General features: G+C 40.0%; 1 protein-coding gene and 1 long non-coding RNA gene across 4 annotated transcripts in view; one reads left to right on the top strand and one right to left on the bottom strand.

Moving 5' to 3' along the window:
• The window catches only part of RUFY1 (RUN and FYVE domain containing 1), a 32,327-nt gene extending 15,168 nt beyond the window's left edge, over positions 1-17,159 (top strand). For all 3 annotated transcript variants that reach the window (XM_050961537.1, XM_050961538.1, XM_050961539.1), the window contains exons 5-18: positions 34-157; positions 1,275-1,336; positions 3,294-3,359; positions 6,152-6,221; positions 7,694-7,795; positions 8,273-8,389; positions 9,153-9,320; positions 11,206-11,303; positions 12,467-12,586; positions 13,469-13,598; positions 14,616-14,710; positions 15,052-15,100; positions 15,248-15,325; positions 16,312-17,159. In XM_050961537.1, coding sequence (XP_050817494.1) covers positions 34-157; positions 1,275-1,336; positions 3,294-3,359; positions 6,152-6,221; positions 7,694-7,795; positions 8,273-8,389; positions 9,153-9,320; positions 11,206-11,303; positions 12,467-12,586; positions 13,469-13,598; positions 14,616-14,710; positions 15,052-15,100; positions 15,248-15,325; positions 16,312-16,455 — 1,423 coding nt within the window. In that variant the 3' untranslated portion in view covers positions 16,456-17,159. The remainder of the gene's footprint in view (positions 1-33; positions 158-1,274; positions 1,337-3,293; positions 3,360-6,151; positions 6,222-7,693; positions 7,796-8,272; positions 8,390-9,152; positions 9,321-11,205; positions 11,304-12,466; positions 12,587-13,468; positions 13,599-14,615; positions 14,711-15,051; positions 15,101-15,247; positions 15,326-16,311) is intronic.
• On the bottom strand, positions 8,642-11,825 carry LOC127055067 (uncharacterized). The gene is made up of 2 exons (XR_007775390.1): positions 11,398-11,825; positions 8,642-8,842 (listed from the first exon to the last, which is right to left on the bottom strand). It is a non-coding gene; the product is annotated as an uncharacterized LOC127055067 (long non-coding RNA).
• Positions 17,160-26,567: the final 9,408 nt, after the last annotated feature.

Genomic DNA, 26,567 nt, shown 5'->3' with positions numbered 1-26,567 from the left:
GTGTGAGAATTTCCTCTAAATTATCTTTTTTAGTGAATTTTATGAACCTGATGCATTGATGATGGAGGAGGAAGGAGCAGTGATTGTAGGTTTGCTGGTTGGACTGAATGTTCTTGATGCGAACCTTTGCTTGAAAGGAGAAGATTTGGATTCCCAGGTGAAAACTAGGTTTTAAAATAAAAAACTAATCTCAAAAGGCTCTTAAGCACATGCATAAGTACTTTGCTGAATTGGGGCTGTAATTTGCAAACCTGGTTCGCTATGTGGGTTAATGCTGTCTGAAGCATTATGTTACAAGCAGACATTTGAAGACTTTTTATGAGAAATGGAGCACACAGACAATAAATGAAAGCTAATTATTTAAATATATGCTTTTGTGAAAAGTAGTCTGGCATTTTTAATAGTTCTGTACCTACTGTCCATGTGTTGCCTTTAATAGAAGTTACAGTAGTTTGATTTGTTTTATTTACAATCAGCAAATTAATCCAATTTAATATTTAGTTTTTTTAAAAATTACTCTCAGCTTGAGTTCATATCTTGCTTTCAGGCCAAAGAAGTTGTTAGAATTTAATATGACTTTATGTAAATCCATCTGAATGCTAATTATAGTTGGGTTACTGATACAATTGTATAGGTTGGTGATGCAATAAAAATTAAAAACTGTGACTTCATCTGACCAAGGGCTACTGATAAATACAAAACCTATATGGAATTATTACAGAGAAATCAAGAATTAATTTCATTGGAAATTGTTACAGAGCACAATACTGAAATTCACAAAACACACCAGATACACTAGAAAACTTACCTCTTATTGAAGATGGTACCAAATGTATATTGAAAATTAAAGTGCTAAAACCTTTTCAGCACGATTTCAGAAAGTGTGATTAAGACTTGCTGGCTGCCATATATCAGTTTGTCATGCTTTCTGAATCACTACTGGAAACTGTTGCCCTATCTATGCAACACTTAAATACTTTTTCAGTAACTATTCAAGGGAATCATTGCTGAAAGAATTTTTCAGCAATATTCAATTTCCTAGTGTAAACAAGGATAGATTCATTGTATCCAATGGATTTTGTTCAGTTTTCATTTTGATCTCTTTTAAATAAAAAGGCAAACTTCTTTTGCTTCAGAGGATAAGAATTGGATTTCTAAACTTAAACAGTAAATGGGTAAAAAGTAAATGAAACTTAGATAATGGTAGCAACTACTGCTTGAAAGACTTTAACTTTCATTGTAACACTGTAACTTTTAAAAATTGTTTTTAACAGGTTGGAGTGATTGATTTTTCCTTGTACCTTAAGGATATACAGAACAGTGATGATAGCAAACAGTATGTATGATGAACTATCTTAATTACTCTTTCTACAGAAAATTCAGAATATTAAACTGTCAAATGTTAGTACACCCCTGGAGTGCACCAGTGTTGAACTCTGATCCAGTTAGAGATGTCTCCATATCCTGAGCTTGGGCCCCCGTGGTCCTCAAACTAGCATGATCTGAGTTTGCAGGGGTTCAGTGCATTAAATTCCTTAAAAAGGGATTGTTGACTCTTTTCATGGGATGGATATATAGGGTGTGGCTTCCCCTGGTCTTTGTGGGTGGGTGAAGGGCCTACAAAGGAAGTGGTCTACTACTTTCTGTTTACAAGGGTTACTGTAGCCATGTTGGTCCCAGGTTATGCAAGAGGTACAGTTGAGGAGATAATTTATCGGACCAACTTTTTTTGGTCAAGACGACAAGCTTTTGAGCTCCACAGACCTGAAAAAGAATTCTGTGGAGCTTTAAAGCTTGTTTCTTTCACCAGTAGAAGTTGGTCCAATAAAAGATTTTTACCACTTAATTTGTGGTAAAGCAGCACCATAACTATTGTAGGTAAAATGTTGGTGGAAGAAATATCTTTCTATGTTTGTAGGTTGTTTACTTCACTTTGTATTGTCATTTTCCCCCTGCTCTGCATGGGTCTTTTCACACTGGTGAACAGAGGAGACACATTTACAAAAAGAGAAAAAGGTCCATATAAAGCCATAAAAATAGTCTAAGTGCACTCAGGGCATGTGCTGCATTTGTAGCCACTTTATTGAAACTGACTAGATTTTAAGTTGACAGTGTCATCTAGCAACTGCTATGACTTTGTATCTTCAGAATGAGTCCTTCCTTTGTTTTCCCTTTTGCCCTTTAGAAATATCAAATGCATTTGGTTGCTGTGCCCTAAATATCTATTTTTACTTCCTGTCACAGGGTCAGTGCTGACTCTCCCACTTTTGTGCCTGCACCCTGTGTTTAGGCTGGTATAATTAAAGAGCCTTCCACGCCTTCTTTTGCCGGATCACCCAAGTGTCTCTCTTTACAGTGCTTGTGCAGTTCCCAGATCCCCCAACAGTTAGTGCCCCACAGACCCTCCCCAGGGTCTCCTAGCCCTTGAGGCTTCCTTGTTGGTAAGGAGACAGATTCTGCCCTCCTGTCTCCTCCCAGGCTAGCCCTCCTCACTGAGGTTTGCCCAGGGCTTTTATAGCCCTCTCCTGCTCCAGCCCTGCTGTCACTACTTAGCTCAGCATATTCCTCTGAGCCAGCCCTCATTAGGGCTTGCAGCTGGGCTCCCTGCTGAGTACCTGCATCTCTACACCTGGCCTCCTGGCCAGAGAGCAGGCTGCAGCCAGCATTTTGGCAGTGCTTTAAAGGGGGTTTTACTCCTGGCCTGCCATACCTCCCTTAATATTTCCTAAGATTTAAACTGAAGTTTGCTGCCTTGTCCCTTACAGTTTTAGTTATAAAGACATCATCTGTTACACATGTAGATACTCTACCCTTTTGTTTACTTTTCTGACTTTCTCCAGTATGTCAGGTTAACTGAAATCTCTCATTGTCACGGGGACCCTTTTAGCATCAGCATCTCTGTTTGCCCTATAGAGCATACTTACTTGGTCTGTATGTGTGTTTGGTACCCAACTCCTATCCTTTTTTTATTAATTTCTGGTGGCATTCTGTTTCCATGTCCTTGTGCGGGTTTTATTCTTTTTTTATTTCCCCTCTTCCTTTATCCTTGCTCATATTTTTTTGTCTTATAGTGTTGCTACTTTGCCTCTTCAGACTTCTGTCTTTCATCTGTAGTATGACATTGTTTATCTTAAGTGGACTGACAAAGTAATTTTAAAGTCTTGTATGAAGATTGTCAACTTGACATTTCTCTTATTCAACAATGTGGGAAGGGCATGGTGATCCATGTCTAGTACAGATTAACACTTCAAAATGAATAACCCCGTTTACATTTCTTAATGTTTAAAAATTAGAGATCCAGGGATTAATGCTGTGCTTGACCAGAAGCATTATGTGGAAGAACTTAACCGTCATCTAAGGTAAGATCTGTTTGTTTGAATGCACAAACGTTCATTTCTCTGTGCCCTGCCTGTAACTTTTTGTAGAATTTGCTCACAAATTCATACACTAAATGATGATTCCTTTTCACAATATGTGATTTCCAAAGGAAGCTAATTTCTCATCAGTTGCATAATCTCTTTTCTCCCCCCTCCCCCTTTCTGCTTTGGATACTTAAAACATCAGAGCAAGTCTCTTTCAGTTTTGTAGTTAACACTCCCCAGTCTCAAAATAAAAGCAACAGAAATTGGCCTAGGAGGCTTGAGAGAATTTTTCCTGGGAAAATAACTGTGTAGTATAAGTTGAAGCCTGTTTTGTTAAACAAAATATTTTGCCTGTAAGGAGGTGATACTATTGGTTTATAAAAGCAGTGAACGTAATTCAGAACTCCATATGGTGAGATTACTAGTTATCTTAAAGTTGATGGAATTTCCTGCAAATAGTAATAATGTTTTAATAAATATCAGTGTTTTGTTGCAGAATGCCTTTGACGCCTTTAGCTTCCAATTTTGAGATCGTGCTAGTGTTTTAATTATATCTTACCTTTTCATGCTCCTTAAAAGAAGAGTTAACATTCAAAATATGAATGCACACTTAATTCAGAAATATAGTCCTCTCAATTTTAGAAAGTTTCAAGTTACTGATGGGTAATGTTAAGAAAAGGAACCTTATTCTGTTTGGTGACTTGTACAAAAAAAACCCTAAGTATTTCCTAAAATTTTGTGTTCAGAAAATATAACTACTGTAAAAGTGTGGATTCAAAATTATTTATCATATTCCATTTCTAAATATATCATAGCACTCATTATAATCTTAGCAGTGATTTTAAATGAAAATGCATAGAGGAAGCATCCAAGACTGGAATTGTGTAACTAATGCAACTTTGCTGGAAAGTCCTAGAGAAGTACTAATCATTATGCTGTCAACACTCCTCCTAAAAATTTAACTTCATTTTGTATCCAGTGTGTGAGTTCTTGGATGACCAGATGTGTTTAAAACATTAACTAGAAAAAGAGGTTGGTATGCTTTATAGATATATATATTTTTAGGCATATTTTCTTACCCTATTGTTAAAAATCTATAACCTGCAATATGTATGTTTTTATTTATAACTTTATTAGAATGTTTAGTACATTTTTTTCTTATTTTAGCTTTGACTAAACACTAAAGGAATATTTCAATAGTTTATTTTGTAACTGTGCCCCTTGCTTCAAATGTGTTCATTTTTGTTTTTTAGCATGACTAGCTTACAGTTGTTTAAACAACACAAATTCTTATCTGATCCAACCACACCTACACCAGTACTTAGTCATTTATCTGCACCCTGTGTTGTTTATGAACAACTTCAGTGACTAAGCAAAATAAGCATTGATGTCAGTCATTCCTAAAATGGAATTTAATCTAAATAACGTTGCACAATATATTCAAGTCTCTTAGCCAGTGTGTTGGCTCTTTCCTGAAAGACTTCACATAAACAGACCACAGCAAACTTAAAGATTTTATTCCAGTCTAAAATGGCAACTGACTTTTTTTTTGCAAAAGAAATCTAATTACTGTTGTTGATGTTAGAAATAAATTGTACAATAAGTGAGAATACATGTAGGAATGTGAACTATCCTCCATGGATACGCTGGAGAGGAAATCCAGTTGTTTCTCTGAATTTTAACTATGCAGCTCTTCAAAATCAGCTGAGAAGTATTAAACTTTTGTGACTAAACCAAGGATTACAAACTAACCTTGGGATTCTGTCAGCGGTTGAACTCTGACAAATAATTCTGTTATCAGACTTATTTTCAGGCAGGGCAATAGTCCATGATCCAGGAAGTCTATAGGAGAAAGCGGAATGATACTACTCATGCTTTTAAAACTAGTCTGCTTTTGAGTGCTTTGCTGGATTGGCTCCACAGAGGATAGCCCTAAATTCGTTTTCTGGGTACATAACCGGTTCCCACTGGAGATCTCTAACATAATTAAAAGTTAATTATTTGTTTTCTGTTGCAACTTGTAGTAATCCCTCTTTGAGATTACTGTTATATCAATATTGGTCTATTCAGAGTGTGTACTTTTTCTGCTTGGTATTCCATTATCTACTGATTACTATGGATAAATCTGTGACTGTCGCCTCAGTTACTAAGTTACATAGTACTAGTTTTATTTAGCTCTTTAATAGTGTTGATCTTGTGTTACTAGATAATTTGGATTTTTGACATAATATTGTATGTGGTGCCATTTTTATGGGTTGTGAACTGGAAAAGTACCAAAGCAGATATTACAATGTACTAATGTAAGGCATAAAAGGTCTTAAATATTTAAAATAGCAGAAAAGGCACTTGGAAAACAACTTAGGTTTTGTAGGGCTTTTATGATTCTTTACAAACTCAAACCCAATCCTGGGCCATGTTCCTGGCACCTTTTCACAGCTCTAGATACATAAAGGAGCTGGAATCCAGGTAGATCTGCAGCAGAGCATTCAAGGCCACCGTCATTCAGAGCACACATCTCAGAAGGCGGCCTCAGAAATGAAAGCAGTATGCTAATTGTAAAGACATACGTTTGGAAAAATCAGTTAAGATAATTTTTTTCTTTTCACTCTGCACCTTGTGAAAGAAGTAGTTGGCTCACCTAGGGGTTCTGTACCAGCTTGAATTTTTGCCTTTTCATTTGCTAGTTGCTGTTTCTAGGAGACTGTTACAAAAATATAATTGTGAGGATAAATAAAAGCTGAACATGTCATTCTTTTTATTTAAAGCCAAATATAAATCTTTTGCCACAGTTGCACAGTTGGTGATCTCCAGAGCAAGATAGATTGTTTAGAAAAGACCAATTCAAAACTCCAGGAAGAGGTTTGTGGTTAATTTTACCTTTTTAAAATACAAATGTGCTATACAGTCAACTGAGAGAGTTTAATTATTACATCCTTAAAAAGGAATGGGGAGTTTAGCTATTTTATTTCAGTTGGGCCAGGATTTCACCCCAAATCTGGAGTGAGTTTCATGCTTGTGAAATGTGGGGATGAATAGGACTGGCTTGAGTCAGAACACTGTGAAAGCTTTTCCACATATCATACCATGGTGATAAATGTGGTATAAAGCCCTAGAAAGTTTTGGTTGTTAGATGTGATGTTGGCAGAAGAATCCCAGTTATAGCGGTGATTTCAAGATGTCTGCAGACTCTGATCTGTCTGATCAAGTGTTTTTTTTATAAAGTGTGTTCTTCCTGAACAAAACAAATCCAAACTTGCCTAATGAGGAGGCATTAAATACCTCATCCCACTTCCTCCTTAAAATGTTTGCCTCCTTAATTATGCGAACAGGACGTACATCTATCCCCAGCACGTGCTCACATTTCCTATCTTAGGGTATGGCTACACTCAAAACTCCAAAGCGCTGCTGCGGGAGTACTCCCACAGCAGCGCTTTGAAGTGTGAGTGTGGTCGCAGCGCCAGCGCTGGGAGAGAGCTCTCCCAGCCCTGCAGGTACTCCACCTCCCCGTGGGGATTAGCTTGCAGCGCTGGGAGTCACGCTCCCAGCGCTGGGGCACTGTTTACACTGGCACTTTGCAGCGCTGTAACTTGCTGCGCTCAGGGGTGTTTTTTTTTTTTTTCACACCCCTGAGCGAGAAAGTTGCAGCGCTGTATAGCGCCAGTGTAGCCAAGGCCTAAGAGAGAGAAGAAAGACTAAAGCAAAAAATGAAACTGTGAATAGGAAAAAAAAGTTGTAAGGAGGAGTCACATTTTGGCTTCCCAGCCCAAAAAAAAAAAAAAAAATTGCAGATAAGAATAGGAGTCCCATCCTACTACAGTACTCCACCTATACAGATTATTTTAGATTATCTGAGGGGATTTTACACTTCTCCCAGCATTCTATAAAGTCCAGCCTTTACCCTTGCTGTAGATGTCATTTCGTGACAACACTGTCATCCACTCAAAGCATGTTGGATCTAACCTTCAGTGTGCGTTATATCTCATTTCTGAGCATCCTAAAGTCAATTATGTTGACAAAACACATGATAGTCCCAACCTTGCACATCCCAAAGATATCTATGATAAAACAATGCAGCTCACATACGATCTATGCCAGAATTCGAACTGGTATTTCAAGGTGAGAGGCAAATGTGTAACTCACCAAATTAAATAGCCCCATAATTAATATTTTAAGGAGTAGCCATGACTATTTTTTTACTTTGCTGCATTATGAAACATTTGGTACTAAGACTTATTTCTAGCCATATTCTAAGTGGTATGCTTAAATCTCATTCAGATGCTGCATGCTTGTCTGTGTTTAATCACTAGTGTCTTATTTTTTTCTCTAACCAGCTTGCTGCAGCAACGGATCGTATCAGTTCACTTCAGGAAGAACAGCAACAGTTAAAACATCAAAATGAATTAATTCGTGAGCGGAGTGAAAAGAGTGTAGAGGTTAGACATCCAGTTCAAGAATATGGGAAATATTGAAAATAGGCTGTCCTCTGATCCATTAGCTTCAATATTATAAAACAATTTGAATGCTAACCTTGTTTGTATATAGATATGGGTATTGAACATGTTCCTTCTGTTTAAAATTTGCTTCTCATATAATACACATTTTTAAAAAATAAAATTAGTATCATAATGTACAATGTAATGAAACCATATCTGTTCAGATGTAGGCTGCAAATGTTTTTTTAAAAAGGGGGTGAAGTATCTTCAAAAGCACTGGACATTTAAAAATCTCAGTACTAATATTTATTAAAATGAATTCTCAAAAATATGACTATCTGATTAGATGTAAGGTCAATTCTGTGCAATCACAGGAAATTATTTTATATTAAAAGAATGAATAGAAATGTTATTTTATGTCCTATAAACAAATTATAAGCAAACTTCAAAAACAAATTTTCCTAATGTTTCATGTAGGTAACAATACAGGATACAAAAATAGAACTGGATACCTATAAACAGTCACGGCAAGGTCTGGATGAAATGTACAGTGATGTCTGGAAGCAGTTGAAAGAGGAAAAAAAAATTAGGATGGTGAGGATACTACATGGGAGAGGGTGAAATGAAAGATTGTGGTTTTTTGTCTTTATTTTTAGTTGCTATATCACAAGCATGTAATATGAAAATACTGTGGATTGCTTGAATCCAAGCTCCTTGCTGCACAGTGGATTTTCAAGCATCTTTCTCACAATAGCTTAAACAGATGGACAGCAACAGTCCATAAAGAAAACAAAACAGAGCTCATAGAAAGTTAAGAATGAAATCCTCCTCTTGTTTGCTAGACTGTTGAAATGAATACTGTATTTTTAACATTTATTTTTAAATTATCAACACAAAAAAGCAACTTTTTTTTCTTTGCAGTCATGTATTGTTGTGACTTACAACAGTCAACTCTCAGGTGGAGCATTCTCTCAGCAGTTATGGACTGGCTGGATTAAGACCCCTTTGCTTCATTTCAGACTTTCAGCTCCTGTAGCCAGTCCCTACCTGGAAAGAAATTCCCAGAATGGAGAAGACTGACTTAGACATTCAGTTCTACTGTCTAGAGCAGAACTGCAAATAAAATAAAGTAGCAGAATGCTGAGAGTTAGAATATACTGTGTGCTGCTCTCCTTCTTACCATTCTTACTAACTTACTCATATTGTGTTATTTGGGCGGTTTGTCTCATTACATATAAAATAACATTATTCCTTAGACATAATATGCAGACAAGTGTTATGTAGGTTTAGCACGTAAGAAGTTTCTTACACATGATGTATGTCCTATATAGCAATAACTAGGAAATGTCCTTCTAAGGAACTAGAGAGAGAATTGGAGCTGCAGATTGGAATGAAAACAGAAATGGAAATTGCCATGAAACTTCTGGAAAAAGATACTCATGAAAAACAAGACACTTTGGTTGCTCTTCGCCAACAGCTGGAAGAAGTTAAAGCTATTAATTTGCAAATGTTTCACAAATCCCAGGTAAATATATCAGATTTGTAGATGGAGAGAAGTAAAAATGTCTTGCTTCTTGGTTTTCCTTGTTGCAAGTATACAGTTATCTTTGTTGCAAACTCTCATGTATGTTGTATCAATGTGTGTTGGATAGTCGTACTATTCAATAGTCCTTCCATAACACCTATCTTTAACCTTTCCTTTCACAGCTTTCTTTTACCAGATATCATGAGTCTTTATTGTAGATTGTGTAGACTGTTGTAAATTATTATATAAATTCCTTTTTGGAATACCATTTGATACCCTCAAGGGAATGCACTAAAATAATCAGTTTCTTGTTGTACAGAGGGAGAATAAGGTCCCAGGAGTCTTAACTATTGGTCCTCTGTTCAAGCCAGTAGACTACTTAAGTTCAGTTCATTGGAGCAGATGGGGCTATAAGATCAAACTGGTGATGGAAGTTATTTGCCTTCTTCAGGGTGGAAAAATAGAATCCCCCTAGGTTCTGTTCCCTACTCTCTCACTGACTTCCTATCCTCAAATGGATATAATACTGATCTACCTCAAGAGTATTATGAATATTCCTTGATGTCTGTAAAGCAATTGAAAACATTAAGATGAAAGGTGCTATAGAAGTGTAAGTTAACCAACAAAAACTTGCAGGCGCAAATGAATATTTGCGCACATAGTCTAATAACCGTAAGCTTTATTTCCACTAGTGAGGTACTTTTTAGTTTGTTCATCTGTTCATTTAATTTTTAATTGTACCTAGGCTTTCACCACCCTGTGTCTCTTCATATACTCTTACTTCCAATGCTACATATGCATCTTCCTGTTCTGGTCTGACATTTGCCCTGTCTCAGCTTCTACATATACATCTTCACTTCCTCTTTCTTTAAGCACAGTCACTGATCTCTTTAACTTATCCTCCATGATCATCCAACCTGATCACTTCATTTCCTCTGAGTGTTTATTTCTAAAAAGAGAAGCTTTTGGTTGTGCTGAATTTTTCCTTACATGGAAGCAGGTGCTGGTCTTTTATCTTATTTTGAAATACCATAGTCCAATTAATAGCTCTTAGCCTTTTCTCATCCTGCCCAAGTAGCCCTTTAAAAATTGTGTGGTGCTTGTGTTTTTTCACTTCTCCCTTAACACAGATTTGAGAGATGGTATGTGACTGGCTCCCAAAGGAGAAACGGGGATGTTCCTCTTTCACTTTTTAACTTCTTCAGTACTATTCCAGCTGGTGATATAACTAAAATCAAATACTGACTCAAGACCCTTGAATCAGTCATATCCTTTCCTTTTCTTAAGTCTTTTTTTTTTTTTTAAGGTATGCCAACGGTAGTTATATATCCCTTTAATTCTCCTTATCTCCTAATATATTCCTTTAACTACTGTCCTCTTCCTTTCCTCGCAACCTCTAATGTTCTCAATCCTCCATTATCTCCTCTGCCTTCAGTTGCCTGATCTCAAGAACCCCTCCTATGCCAGCTCCCTGACCTTTGCTTTCCCATTACTCCGTCTAGTACACCGCTACCCTGATATAACGCGGCCCGATATAACATGAATTCAGATATAATGCAGTAAAGCAGCGCTCCGGGAGGGGGCAGGGCTATGCACTCTGGTGGGTCAAAGCAAGTTCGATATAACACGGTTTCACCTATAACGTGGTAAGTTTTGGCTCCCAAGGACAGCGTTATATCGGGGTAGAGGTGAACATCAAAAGAGAGAACACCATTTAATACATCTTGCCCTTTTCAGTTTTCTTCTTACTGCATCGAATTCTTCAAAATATCATTGATTTTCTTTCTCGAGCCCTACACCTTGGCTCTAAACCTTATTATTTTGGTTATACTTCGGAATATTAAAGAATTTATGTGAAATTGTCTGTTCATATTTCTTCTTGCAGAATTCAGAGAGCTCACTGCAACAGAAAAAAGAAACAATATCCTCTTTTGAAGGAAAAACAAATCAGATGATGTCTACTATGAAACAAATGGAGGAGAGGTGATATTTACAAACTCTTAAAAAGGCGATGCTGGAAAAAGAATATTGCATGAACTTCTAATATTCTTATATATTTTAGAAGCCTCGGTAGTACCTGCATAGTTAAGACTTGGTTGAGCTTTTCAATGGAAACAAGACTAAGATCCCTCCATTTCACACTTCAAGTGGCTGAATTTAGTCTCCACGTTTACCACAGTTAACATTCATGTGATCCTTAGAATTTTCTGTTCTGCCTATTTCATAAAATACTTGGTAACTCTTCCAGACAACACTATTAAAATCACCCTGTCTTGAAGTGTAGCCATCAATGTATTACTTTCTTTTGCCTTCAGATACACACAGCTTGAACTCCAAACTTCAGGCACTTCCACATGATCACCATATACTAGAAATATAAATACCTGTATATAGAAATATATAACTTAATCAGTTACTCTCCTTATTTGGCGTAACCATACATTAAGAGAAGCTGTGACAGGTCGGAAACTATCCACTGCATACATCTGTTCTCCTAGGCTGCCTCCCTGGCCCAGCTTCACAGCCCCCCTCCCTAGCTCCAGTCTTTGCAACGATCCCCAGACAGTCTGTGACAGGGGCCACAACAGAGGCAGCACTGAATGAGACCATTCTGATGGACCTGAGCAGGGGGCAGGGAAACTACATGATCGGGACAAGTGTGATGGGGGTTCCCCGTGGCTGCCCCAACACACATCCACTTTTCCCCATGTTGCAGAGCACTGACTGCTAAATTTTGCCCCTCCACTCCCTCCTCCCCCAACCCTGCACAGCCTCCAAGTATCCACACTACACCCTCATCTCCTGTACAGATCCAGGCTCACTCTCTGACCTCCCCTTTGTGCACATTTTCTGCCCCCTCCACTCTCATACATATAGATCTGGCCCACACCACAACAATTACTGCATGTGTAAATGGATTCTCTGTATGCTGAGTTAAGGCATACATCCTATGTGGCTGACTTAGGGCTTCCACAGAAACTGTTGCTTTTTAAATGTCCTATTGCTGTACATTCAGATTCTCAGTTCTACCACTGTAGAAAAATGGGTGCAATAGAATTTTTTTAAAGGACAGAGTTGTGCACACGTAAGTAATATTTTTGTGCATTGACTATAATAAATGCATTCCATGCCTTATTTTGCTTTAGGTTGCAGCATGCAGAACAGGCTAGGCAGGTGGCAGAAGGAAAAAATAACAAGATGAAGCAAGAGTTTGGTGGCAGAATTGAGACTCTGCAGCAACAACTCTCCCAGATGGACAATCAATGGTACTTTTTTTACTTCTATAATACTTAATATAAAGATAAAAAAAAAATTTTTTTGTTTTTAAGATTTGTGTTTCTTCTCTATTAGTGCTAAAGAGTGATAAATAACTAGTTCTTTATGGATGGTAAATTCTTTTCAGCTGTTAACTTTATGTATGTACGCAGGTAAGATGGTGAGTGGATGCTTTATTAAGAAAAGAAAAATTGCATGCTTTGCCCTTTAATAACAAGGTTATGCATGATTAACTTATTTAGCATCAGGGTGTGTGCTAGGTCCTCTGCAGACATAAAATTAGACCCAAAAGGCTTACAGTCTTAATGGAAAACATTCAGACAAGCAAAAGAATTCACTGTGACATGTTGATTTATGGGACACTGTCTTGCTCCTCCCCAGGACACATCCTGTTCTCAAACCTGGTCTGATTCACTTTTAGAGTCAGTGCTCAAATAGAGAAACAATCTCTTGCTGCATTAAAAGGGTCTGGAATTTAATACCAAATGCATCTCCCACTGTGCTGCTGATTCTTATCAAAGTCTTTCCGGGATTTCACTGATGGGGCTATGTACATGTGCATGTGCTCTCAGTTGTAATGTTATGTATGTTCAGTTATTTATACATAAGCAGTCAAATACACACCTAACTGAATAAAAACTCCACAACCCCTGAAACCCACTGTCTTGGCTGCTCCTTCCTTGCTGTGACCAAAGGAAAAGATTGTTTTTAATAGAATTATTGATCTCTGCACTGCTAAAACAGGTCACTCCCCCTTCCCAGGGCAATGTTTCCAGTTTTGCCCTGGATTGCACAAGTGTTCCTGTCCTTCCTTTTTTCCTAAAATTCTTTATAAAAACAGCCTCTGTTACAACCAACGCTATTTTTAACAGCTCAATTCTGGAGAAGGAGTTAAAATCTGAAAAAGAACAGAGACAAACTTTGCAACGAGAGCTGCATCAGGAGAAGGATACTACTAGTCTGCTAAAAACAGAACTGCAACAAATGGAAGGGTTGAAAAAGGTAAGCATGTTGGGAGCATGGTGAGTGGTTAGCATGGAAAGTCAACAGAAGCTATGCAAGTATTTCCCACCTTTGCTTCAATAGTTAATTTCTATAGACTTCCCCCATTGCCCACTTGTAAAAGTGGTTACAAGAAAATGGCCAACAATTCAACTAACTGTGTGCTAGAAAATGTAAATTGGAGGAGCTTGGGGTCAGCATATTATAAAAGAAAGGTGAATTGATATTCTAAACAAAGGTTTCAATGGTGAATATTTCAAACTAAAATGAGTGGACTAATTCTACAAGTTTTCAAATCCTCTGTGCTTCTTAAAATCATTTTCTGCAAATCCTCATTCTTTACATTAAAATTACTCTTACACTTGCAGCAACCCACTCCCTGGCGTGCATTTGGCATTTGTTGTATTTATTTTAAGTGCTGGAGGAGCAAAGCGTACGTTAATAAGATTTGTAAGCCCCTTGGGGCAGGGACAGTGTTTTGTTCTGTGTTTGTACAGCACCTAACACAATGGGGTCCTGTTGTATAACTACGGCTCTTAGCTGCTAAGGCAATATAAAAGATAAAGAGGTGCGTTCACTGCATATTCACTGAATAATACTTGCACCATTGGCCAGCTGGTTGCATTATGCCACATATGCAAGTTTACTCTCACAGAGATTGCAAAGACCTGAAAAAATCTCTTCACCTCTCTTGTATTTGTATAATCAGTTTAAAAACTTGCCCATGATACATAAAGTGCCTACCATTTAGATCTGAACAGGTTATTAACATGAACATAGCAAAAGCAAGATCCTAAAGTCCAAGAATAAGTATCTAGCTTTGTATAGAAGTTAATATATCATAAATTCCTCCGTATGTTGGGTTGATTTGTTTAGGACCCACTTATATAAGGTCAGGTGTTTGGGGGGTTTTTTGGTTTGGTTTTTTTTAACTGCAAAAAACCCTGTAATTCATACTGTGGTGAAGATGCTCAGCATTCACGTTCTTGTTCAGAGCATTCAGTGTATCAATTATAGGAACTGCGAAAATTGCAAGATGAGAAGCAGCAGTTAGAGAAGATCTGTGAAGAACAGGAACAAGCTCTACAAGAAATGGGACTACACCTTAGCCAGTACGTTCCAATAACTTCAGAACGATGTCGATAAATTAGGTTGGATTTTCAAACTATTAACAACATATGCAACAATTAAAGAGCATCCAGTTACATTAAATAAGTGCGAATGTTAGAAAATGAAGGATGAGTATGGAGAAAGTAGATACAAAAGTTTGGGCAATCTGTGCATGTGTGTCTTATCCACTTGCTTCAGTGGTACTATTTACACACAAGGGTTGTGGGATTGGGACTTCCCCCTCCCCTTAGTTCCAGCTAAACTTTGTTGCATTTTTTCTGTAAATAGCCACCTTTTATTTCATGTTAAAATGAGAAGTAATTTCTTAATTTATCTTTTCCAGATCCAAACTGAAGATGGAAGATATTAAGGAAGTAAATAAAGCACTAAAGGTACAGTAAGTTAAATATTGTACATATTTCATTTTAGATGACCTCATACTGCAGGTAACTCCCAAACCACCTTCAGATTCAAATCCTTTCTCCAAGTAATTCATAACTGAATTGATCTTTCTTGCATATGTGATTTTTTTATTTTAGGGCCATACCTGGCTAAAAGATGATGAAGCAACCCACTGTAAACAATGTGAGAAGGACTTCTCCATTTCAAGAAGAAAGGTAGTGGTGTTCAGTGGAGAACTATGTAGAAAGCCCTTTTTTTTTTAAAGCAATAAATTAAAGAGAATTGTAACTTGGTGGTTGGTGACTTGTGGGAGGTGCACACAGGATCAAGTGACCCTCCAGCAGATGGCCTGGGCGGGGAGAGGAAGGGGCAAGGCCAGAGCCTCTTCCAGCCATGTTGACCAGGATGCTGCCTGTGCAGCGCAGTGTCCTGGCTGACTAGGAGAGCACCTGGGGCTCAGCTTCTGGGGACAGTGGCCAAATGAGCTGGAGCCCCTCTGGCATGCTCAGTTGGCTCCTATCCCTAGAAGTCAACCTTGGGCAGGGAGCAGGCTGCTGCTGCTTCCTACCCAGGCTTAGCTCTGGGGACAGGAGCCAACTTTGAGCATGCTGGGGAGGGTGGAGTAGGGCTGCTCTGATTCACTCAGCCACTTTCCCAGAAGCCATGCCAGGGCGGGAAGCAGTCCACTGCTGCTGCAGCCAGGCATTCTCCCAGGCAGCTGCTGTGCTGCACCGGGCAGCGTCCAAGAGTGGCTCTGGGGCCTGGCTGCTAGGGAGAGCAGCCAAACATGCCAGGGGGAGCTAGCGCAGTGGGAAGACAGTGGCCCCCTTCCCCCAGGTCCAGCAGGTAACATGCCTGCCATTGAGAAACGTGGGTTCAATTCCCATTGTGGTTTCCTTTTCTAACCAGCAAGAACTGGAAGTGCTAAAAGGCAGTTTTTTAGTTCCTGAAAGAATGAATGCCTCCGGATGCATGCCCCCTTCTGGCTAAGCAGCTGTGATGACAGCCTCCAGATTGAATTCTGTATAGTCCTTACGTGGAAGGAAGTGGATCCTTGATGTGGGGAGGGTGGAGGCTCAGGAAACCATGGATGGTGCCAGCAGGAGCTTATCACAATTTGCTAATAGCCTGCTGTAGTTAAAGATTAAACTATACAGTTTGTGCTTACTCAACCCTAATTATATCTTAAACTGTCTTGTAGCATCACTGTAGAAACTGTGGTGACATCTTTTGCAACACTTGTTCCAGCAATGAACTTGCACTGCCATCCTACCCTAAGCCTGTGCGTGTTTGTGATGCATGTCACACTTTACTGCTTCAGAGATGTTCGTCGACTGCTTCCTAATGCTTCAGTTGTTTCAAGAGGACCATTCTAAACTTGGAGAAGGAGCCATGAATTTTTTTAAAACTCTGATTTCCAGTATCCCTTGTGCAGAAGAAAACATCTCTTTAGAATTCAACACTTTCCCTTCTAGAACAGGTCAAGTAATAATTTAAAAGACAAAGATATTTATAGGAATTATGAAAGCTAATGTTTTGCCAATATATTTCATAATGAAATCAAGTAGGAGAAATAAAAAATCATAATTTAAAATGTGCTCACCATGCTGAAACTTTGAAGTGCGAATTCACTTTTCTGAATTTTATAAAAAGCTATTTTCTTTATTTAAAACTTTGTACTTCACATTTGTACATCTGACCTCTTAAAAAATAAATCACCGATTTTTTTTCTGCACACTGTAACCTCATGGTTCTAATGACTCACTTTTAATATTCTCCAGATTATATTATGTTGGTTATGTACAGTTTTATAGGTGACCAAAGTAAGCTGAACATGGAAAAAGTCAACCTTCCACATGTATAAATGAATGTGCCTTCACTATATACTTCAAAGTAAAAATAGCATATAGACTATATTTGTTTCTAAATCACTTATGAATACAATAGTGATTATGCAATAAAGTCTTTGTTAAAGTATGAAAATGATATATTTAGTCTTAACACTGTTCCATTTTTTTCTTGAAAATAAATAGCAATGAGTAAAATCAAGCATGTAAGATTTTCATTTGGCAAAACAAAATACTACTCCTCGTTTGTAGAGAATATAAAGCAAGAAGAAGACACTTTTAAAGTAACTGAGTGTAGTAGAACTGAAGTACTGTGTAGTATGAAAAGCAATGCAAACTAAGAGCAAAGAAGCAAGAGAATGTATACATAGAAAAAAACATCCTAACATTCTGGGAAAAATCAGCATCTGTTCATAGAAACTTGAAACACCTACACAAAATGCAGCTACCTCCAAAGCACTCTGCATAAAGAATAAGTGAAGAAACTGAAACTTGACACAAAATGTCCTCCATAAGGGGGAAATAGAGCAATTCCAGAAGCAATGACACTGCCCCTAACTTCCGAGCCTGTTCATAGGTTTTAGACTTTAAGGTGAAAAAGGACCATCATGATCATCTAGTCTGACCACCTGCACATTGCAGACCACAGAACCTCTCTGTCTGAGGGTATGGCTACACTCGAAACGCGGGAGCGCTGCCACGGGAGTGCTTTGAAGTGTGAGTGTGGTCGCAGCGCCAGGAGAGCTCTCCCGGCGCTGCACGTACTCCACATCCTCATGGGGTTTAGCTTGCAGTGCTGGGAGCCGTGCTCCCAGCACTGGGGCACTGTTTACACTGACGCTTTACAGCGCTGTAACTTGCAGCGCTCAGGGGGGTGTTTTTTTCACACCCCTGAGCAAGAAAGTTGCAGCGCTGTAAAACGCCGGTGTAGCCATGGCATGAGTTACAGAAGTCCTAAAATCATGGCTTAAAGACTTCAAATTACAGAGAGTCCGATATTTACACCAGTTTAAACGTACAAGTGACCCATGCATTAGCCTTTTTCACAGCTGCATCACATTGATGACTCAAGTGTCAGAAGGGTAGCCGTGTTAGTCTGGATCTGTAAAAGCAGCAAAGAATCCTGTGGCACCTTATAGACTAACAGACGTTTTGGAGCTTTCGTAGGTGAATACTATGCCATGGCATGCATCCGATGAAGTGAGTATTCACCCACGAAAGCTCATGCTCCAAAACGTCTGTTAGTCTGTAAGGTGCCACAGGATTCTTTGCTGCTTTTATTGATGACTCAGTTATCCTGTGATCAACCAATACGCTCAAGACTTTCTCCTCCTCTCACTTCCAAATTATACATCCCCAGCTTATAGCAAACTTATATGCATAACTTTGCAAGATTAAATTTTATCCCATATCTATTACTCCGGTTTATGAGGTCATCCAGATCATTTTGTAGGATATTCTGGTTCTCCTCCATATTGGCTAACCCTCCCAACTGTGTGTTATCTGCAGATTTTATTAGCATACTTCCACTAATAAAAATGTTAAATAAGGTTTGTCCTAAGATTGATCCCTGAGGAATTCCACTAGTAACCTCCCTCCAGCCTGAGAGTTCACCTTTAACCAGTTCTTTACCCACCTTTCAATTCTCCTGTTTGTTAAATTGGAGAAAGTGGGGATTAATTTCCCATGTGGATCTGTATTGAATGCCTTTCTGAAATTCAGACGCGTTCGATCTGCTTACATTTCCTTCGTCTAAAAAATCGATCTCAAAGAAGAACAAGGTTGGTTTGGCACAGTCTACCTTTTGTAAAACCATGTTGTATTTTATCCCAGTTACAGTTCACCTCTAACTACTCTTTTGAAATTTATTCCAATACATTTGCATACTATTGAGGTCAAATTAACAGGCTTGTAGTTTCCTACATCACTTCCCCCGCCTTTCTTAAAAATAGAAGCTATAGTAACAATTCTTCAGTCATAGGATATGATCCCTGAGTTGACAGATTCATTACAAATTCTTGCTATTGGGCTTGCAACTTCATATGCCAGTTTCTTTAATATTCTTGAATGGAGATTTTTCTGGGCTGTCTGATTTAGTCCCATTAAGCTGTTTGAGTTTGACTTCCACTCAGATGTGGTAATATCTACCTCCATATCTGTGTACCTATTAGTCACCGTGCCACTATCTCTAAACTGCCTCCGTTTTTAATAAGGCTAATGAAGAATGTATTTGTTTGGGTGCTGGGCCATACCTACATTATCTTTAATCTCCATCCCACCCTCAGGGTTTAACAGTCCCACTTCTTTCTTTCTTTCTTTTTTATTTATGTGGCTAGAGAACCTTTTACTATTGATTTTAATTCCCTTTGCAAGGTACAACTCTGCTTGGCTTTTGGCAGATCTCACTCTATTCGTACACTTTCTGACCTCTGAGAGGTAGCTTTCCTTGCTGATTCATCCCATCTTCCATCCCTTCTGGGCTTTTGGCTTTCTCTTAATCACCCTGTTTGAGATGCTTGTTTATTTTATCCAGTTTGGTCTGCAACCCTTCCCTACAAATTTTTCCCCTTGCTTGGGATGCTGACATCAGATACTGTGTCAAAATTGCAGAAACTAACTCCAAGCTTCCTCCACATTCAGATCCTTGAGTTCTTTGGTCCAGTCCATTTCCCTTAATTGTTTAAAGTTAGCTGTTTTGAAATCAAGGATGCTAGTTGCAGATCTATTTTTGTTTATCCTTCCATTTAGTTGAAACTGAATAAGCTCATGATCACTTGAACCAAGGTTGTCCCATACAAACATAAGATCCTCAGTACTCACCAATACCAAATCTAAAATGGCATCGCCTCCTGTTGGTTCAGTGACAATTTGGTGAAGAAATCTGCCGGATAGCACATCCAGGAAAAGCAGGGTCCTACTATTATCAGTAGCACTTGTCCTCCAATCTATATCTAAATGTATTAATGCTTGAATATTCCCATCAGTGATTACCTGACTGGTAATTGATAAACTCATCAATGTGTTGAATTTGGCTGTATAAAGGAGACCTGTTGTGGGAATGTGTAGAAAAGAGAATGTAATTGTTGACAATGCCAATACCTTTATATCTGTTTTGCTGCCTTCAGTAGTTTACTCACTAATAGAAAGTTGTCAGATCTCTTTTGAAGCTCAGTCTATGAATACCCACTTTTTCAGTACTTATCAAGAAGTTCAAAGCTGAATAGGCGTATGCTATTTAGCATAATGTTGCTTCAGTAAGATGGACTGCCAGCATTGATAAAATAGAGAGCTGCATGGTTTTACACTACTTGAGGGTAAGAGAAAATGCTTTTTCTCCAAAACTAGCTTGACTTACATTGCTCTTTGTCTCTGGGCTACATTCTAGCCTTTTCCTGCTAATGACAGAAAAGAATGAATAAAGAAAATACAAGGTATGCTACCAAGCAAGTTAGACCCACAACTGCAGAGCTGCTTGGTAAGAAGGGTAAGGACTGGAAGAATAAAACTACCCTAAGACACAATGTTAGGTCAAGGATTCATCTTTTTCCTAATGTGGGCTACTTCCCTATTAATATATTGTGTGCAGACTAACTTCTCTCCAGGCCCACATGACATCCTATTGGCAAGCACAGCAATTGATTACATGGAAATTAATTCTCTCCCAAGGTATTTTAGAAGCTGGAATGAGCCAGTACTATGTGACTAGTCAACTCTGAACTACCAGCATATACTCTCACTACCAGTTGTGTTAGGTAAGCAGTGGAGGTGAGGTTCAATTAACTCTTTGAAGTGGTTTGATGCTCTGTTCTTTGCCAATAGTGCAGTTCTTGGATATTGAATGAAGACATTTGACTGCCCTATGGAGCAGTGTCCTACCTATGGGACTCTAGGCCAAGTACAGCAATTACTGCCTTTTTAGCTACCTAATGCAAGGGGTTCTTTTGGAAATGTTTACAACAGTCTAATTTTGCTCTTGGTCTTTCCCCTCTGGCCCTGCTCTGGCTGTTTTTTAGGTGGCCACCTTCCTCACATACATCCTTCCCACCACCTCACTTACCTGCTGCTCAGTGGTGCTTGTCCCCCCTCTCCTCGTGTCGCACATCCATGTTGCAAAGAGCAACATTCAAATCAAATCATAGATTGATGGTTGCCAGTGCAGTTCTCAATACTCTGAGGGAATACTGTGAATTTATCTCTGAACAGGTTTTTTGTTTTTCTTTTTTAAACTAAGAACTGAAGAATTAAACATTCAATTTGCTTTGTATATAGCAGCATCTGGTGAAGTCAGTTGGCTTGAGTCTTTCATACACACACAGATATAGGGAGGGGGAACTTGAGAGCCAGAACTGACAATACAGGGGCTGTTGTATTATGCTCAAACAACCGCCTTCCTCAAAAAAACAACTGGTTTCAAGTTGTCTCTCTTCTCTACAGGAATCCTCTGCTATTTTGTGCAGACTGGACAGTGTATGGGCACAATATGTTCAGTGGGTGAACTCCAGCATTATTCTTTACATAGAATCCTCCAGATTTTCAGTATAGTCCTGTTCAGTTAATAAAGATCCATCTTAGACCAGACTCTAAGGTTGTTTTAAAAACAAAGAAATCAGACCACTAAACAGTATTGTGGCCACTATGGGAATATCTACTCAGGGCCCCCACACCCCTCTTTCTATCTGGTGTTTTCTCCCTTCCCAACAGATTTCCAATTGATGGCAGTTGCTGTGAAAAAGCTATTACTAAGAATAGGCCTTACAGGAGATTAATCCAACTTCTACCCTTGGTGCTGAAAATGCACTGGTATTTAATCCTAGGCCCTGTAGGTCAGTGTTGCCTGAAAAGGCTGTGAATAGATGCTATTTGAGTGAGCCCATTAGAGTCAAACCATGAGCCCTGCTGAAAAATTAGTCTAAAAAGGTACTATGTGATCCTCTGCATATACCTCCTTTAATAAAGTACTTTGAGATTTACTAAGAGTTACAGCAGCTACTGCTAGGATTTTTATTTTTGATTTTTTTTAAATAATGGAGCCAAAGTCAGGGTGATCTCAAAGCCTGTAAAGGACAGAGATCTTCCAGCCAGGAAAGTGAAGCTCCTGCAAATTGAGAGTGGTGGAAGATGCTTCAAAGCCCTTTTTGAGAGAGCCTTTGATCTTTCTATCTGTGGATTCTTTATGGTAGAATTTCTCTTCAGAGGGAACAGTGGCATCAACCTTTGTTGCCTCACCCCTAGAGCCCTTTGGTTCTTGAATGTTACAGAGCTGAGGTTGCTCTTATTCATATCCTTGCCCTTCTCGGGCTTGTTCCTTCCCTAATCACTTGCTCAAAGGAGAATTGAGGGATATTGGTGCCTCATGGATTTTTTGAGGGGAGCAATGTACTCTTGGGGCTTACTGTTAACAGCTTCTCAATGTTCAGAGCCAGACACTCCTTTTCCTCAATACAGGAGGAAGCAGAGACCTTCAAAATCCTCCTCTTATGGCTTCCATTCCCCTTGGAAGGGAAAAACCTGTCCAACTCAGGCTTCCTGGTTGGCTTGGGATGGATGGGGGCTGATTAGAAGCCTGGCCTGTTTCCCCAAGGCACTCCTCTTTAGGGGGACTTAGGGAGATGACGTGTTGCCCAAAAGTCCTTCCCTCTTTGTTCTGCATGGGTGCCTTGGGACTTACCTAGTGAAGCATTCCTTGCTGTTGGAGCATCTCTCTGCCCTGCAGCAGGGCTCCTGGTCCATTCCTCCCCCATTGGAGCTGTGACTGCCTGGGTAGTTAGGGGACTCCATGTGCCTGTTTCACTCCCAGCCCTGGGAGGTCAGGTCAGGAGGTTGGAATAAGGCTGGGCACAACACGCTGTCTTCTGAGCCTGGGGAAGCTGTCTCTCTGAGAGTACCACTTCAATTTGACCCAGTGCTTTCTTGACTGCTCTGCCATGCCTCTATGGGGCAGAAGAGCAAGCAGGGAGAAGCAGGACTCCTGAGGGGAGAGAACAGTGCTCCCCTCTGCCCAAAACATTGGGAACCAAAGTTAAAATAGAAGGTGTAAGGGAAGCAGCAAAAGAAACTCCTGCTGTCTACTGCTGCATATTGAACGTATTTGGTAGCAAGCCAGGGTCATAGTTAGACTGTGATGCCAAAACACTGAGCCACCTCCGTGAGCTGCAGGGAGAGCAGAAGAGTCCAGATTTTATGCAGAAAGAATGTGCAAACCTGTACGCAGCCTGGATGCAAGGACCTAGATTGGTTCAAGTCAAAGATCAGATTATGGGCCTCAGAGACATGCAGGATGGTATCTGCTGTGATTGAGGAAAAGGGGGGGAGGGAGAAGAGAAGGATTAAAAGTTGTTTTAGCCACGCTGAGCTTGAGCTGTCAGACATTAGTGCAGACAGGTGACAAGGCTGGAGCAGAGAGGTAGATCTGAGAGTTGGCAGCATAGAGGTAGTAGTTGAATGTCTGCAGATGAGGACTCAAAAATAAAGACTGAAAGGGTGAAGAGAAGGAAAGTAAGGGCACAACCCTATGAAATGCCCACAGGAAGTTGACAGGGGAAGGACTGGGAGCATCTTCTGAAGGAGCTATTATTGATGGTGGAGAATCAGGAAAGGACAGTCGTCGAAGCCAAAGGAATACTAGAGAATGAGGATGGAGCACTGACTGGTTCCGTGCTTTGGGCAAGAGCCATTTCGACTGAGAGCAAGAGCTGGAAGCTAGACTGGAGGAGGTCTAAAATAGAATGGAGAGGGATATTGGCTTGATTGTAGATGGTACATTCAGTGAGCTTAGAGATGAAAGGGAGATGGGGGGTCATTTGAAAGGCAAGTGGGGTCACGGCTGTTTATGGTGGGTATTTTGGGGGGTAGATAAGAGGCTCGTGTGCTTGTACTGTGTGAGGGAGGGAGGGAGGGAGGAAGGAAAGGGATGAGAGTGGGCAGGAGGGCAATCAGGAAGGGGATGGGGATGGGGTTACTGGACCAAGTAGAGGTCACACAAATTTTTGCATGTGGGATAGGGCAGAAAGATGAGGGGTATGAAGGGATGCCTAGGGTCATGTATTTTGACATTCTCTTAAAAAATCATTAAGTATGCGGCTTAAGGAGTGTGTGAAAAGTGGCAAAAACAAGGCTGAGATTTCAGGCTTAGGATTCAATTGACAGGAAGATATCAGAAAAGAGAGAATAAATGTAATGGAGGAAGTCAAGGTATCTGGCAAAAACCCCATGATATGCAGCAGGATGACAGCGGCAAACGAGGAAGTGGATGTTGAGTGCAAGGGCTGAAAGTTGGCAAGGGTAACAAGAGTTAAGGGTGGAGAACAGGAAGGCTGGAGAAAGTCAGCCATATAAATGAAAGGGAGGGAGGAGAGGACTGAATGCAGACAAATTAATGCTGATGAATTAGAAACCAGGGAAAGGCCAGCTGATAGGATGATCGAGGGGCTCATGGGTGATGCCAAAAGATCAGAACTTGTTGAAGATAAGTTGAATGACTGACTCTTTTGGGGAGTTGAGAGGGTTGAAGCTAGTTCTGCAAGTTGAACGTAGAGATGAGAAAATGTGCAGTGTGTGTTAAGTCTAGTCAGGATGTGTGGGAGATTGAGTGCCAGGAGTTGAAAGCATAGAGGAAGGCTGAGGTGGGTGAATGGTAGCTGACAGCAGCAGGGTAGGGGACAAGAGTGCTGTTCAAAGGGGAGTTGGAAGCAGCAGGAAAGGAGCTGACCACTACTCCTATGGTGGCATCTAGACTAGGTAGTATGAAGATAGATGCCTCCTTAAAGTTAGGTCTGCACTATTAAAGGTATCAGAGGAGTAGCCGTGTTAGTCTGGAGCTGTAAAAGCAGCAAGGAGTCCTGTGGCGCCTTATGGACTAACAGACGTATTGAAGCATGAGCAATACGTCTGTTAGTCTATAAGTTGCCACAGGACTCTGCTGCTTTTACTGTTAAAGGTGAGATTCTTGATTCATGTAGATATACTCATGCTAACTCTCAAACAAGAGTGCTAAAAAGCATAGCTGTGTTGGCACAGGCTATCCATACCAACTACAAACCCACCTGGACCCTGTAGGCACTTGGCATAGCCAGCCTGTGCCACTACAGCTACACTATTTTTAGCACACTAGCTCTCATCAAGCTCACAGTATGTCTATCACCACCACCCCATCTCCTTGTATAGACACACTTTAAGAGGGCAGAGGCAGGGTCAGATCCAGTTCTTTGAGCCAGGAACTGGTGCGATGAAGAGATCACAAGTAGTTGTTTTTTAGAGCAGTTATTCCAGAGCCAGCAGCAGGGAGCAGGAAGGAATGGTATGATGGGTGGAAGGTGGTTCAGATGTGGATCGGGAACCTAGCTGTGCTGGTAAGAGAATGGGAAAGGCAGGATTAAAGAGTAACAAGTAGAGGTGGGAAGTTAGCAAAGTGAAAGCAAGCAGGAAATAGAGCCAGTGGAGGGTGCCAGAGGGAAAGATTGATGGTATCATGCAGGGAGGCGTAAGGGTGTGTGGTAAATGGGTATGATTAGAAAACCAAGCCATCCCAAATAAGGTCTGAAGGCATGCTCTTGGAGCTGAACTGGTTGCTGTTACAGGAAAAGCCCTCCAATTCCATTCCCTGTTGGCGGTAAGGGAGCATGGCAAGGTGTGATATAGCAGGCCCTAGCCTGATGCTGTGTTGCTTTTCATGTATATGTTCAGACTGTTTACAGGTTATGCAAGTCTGAGGATGGTAAGAGAACAAGCTACTGAGAAGATGATGTTAACTCACTGCTGAGAGGGGAGGAGGGCCTTAGCCAATGAGTTTCCTGCAAGTTAGGCCACATTTCAGTTGGAGGTTTACACTTCCTTGGGACACAACAGTAAGCTCTTAAAGCAGCCAATCAAGTTTCAAGCAGCTTGAGCACTTTCCATATTTAGCAAGTGGTTTCTAATCAACCAAGATACTGCACCTTGAAAGGTCTGCAACAGTACAGATGAGAGGTCAGTTTCTAGACCACCCCCTCAGAAATCGGAGGCCATTTCAAGATGGGACGTAGTTTTGCCATAGAGCAAAGGGATCATTCAATTCTCAGCTGTTTATCTGAGGTCCCCAATAATTATTGAAGCATGAAGCACCTTCTGTAGGTCAGAGGGAAAAGCTGTGTACTGTAGCATAAGGTCATGTAAACTACCTGCACTGTTTAATGTTCCTCAGCTCTACTAGCAGTAGGGATAAATTAATTGGAATCTACAATGTCAAGCAAACTAGCTTTGTAGAAGAGCTTGAAGGACTTTAAGACATCTGAACTGGGTTAGCTTCACTGATCAAATCAATACAAAACAATGGTTAAAGTACTGTTAATGCAGGTGCACATAATGTAAGTTTGCATAATTTTTTTTTTTTAAATGTAGTTAAACTAGTGCATGTTTCTAGTATGAAACTCTGTGGCAGAAAAATGCCTTCTCCCTCATTTGCACAGCACCTGAACAGTGAGTTATCCAAGTCTGAACAAAGCCTGCCTCCATTTGAGGCACCTAGGGGCAGGTTTGCGCTGATAGATGGCAATCTTTCGGAGGGCCTACCAGGGGAGTGGGGGAGCTAAGTACAACAGCAGTTGTTGGCTAGAAGTCATAGGACATACTTATA

Source organism: Gopherus flavomarginatus, chromosome 7, assembly GCF_025201925.1.
Source record: "Gopherus flavomarginatus isolate rGopFla2 chromosome 7, rGopFla2.mat.asm, whole genome shotgun sequence".
NCBI lineage: Eukaryota > Metazoa > Chordata > Testudines > Testudinidae > Gopherus > Gopherus flavomarginatus.
The sequence above is the reverse complement of the archived record's forward strand: the minus strand, read 5'-3'. Positions and strand labels throughout refer to the sequence as shown.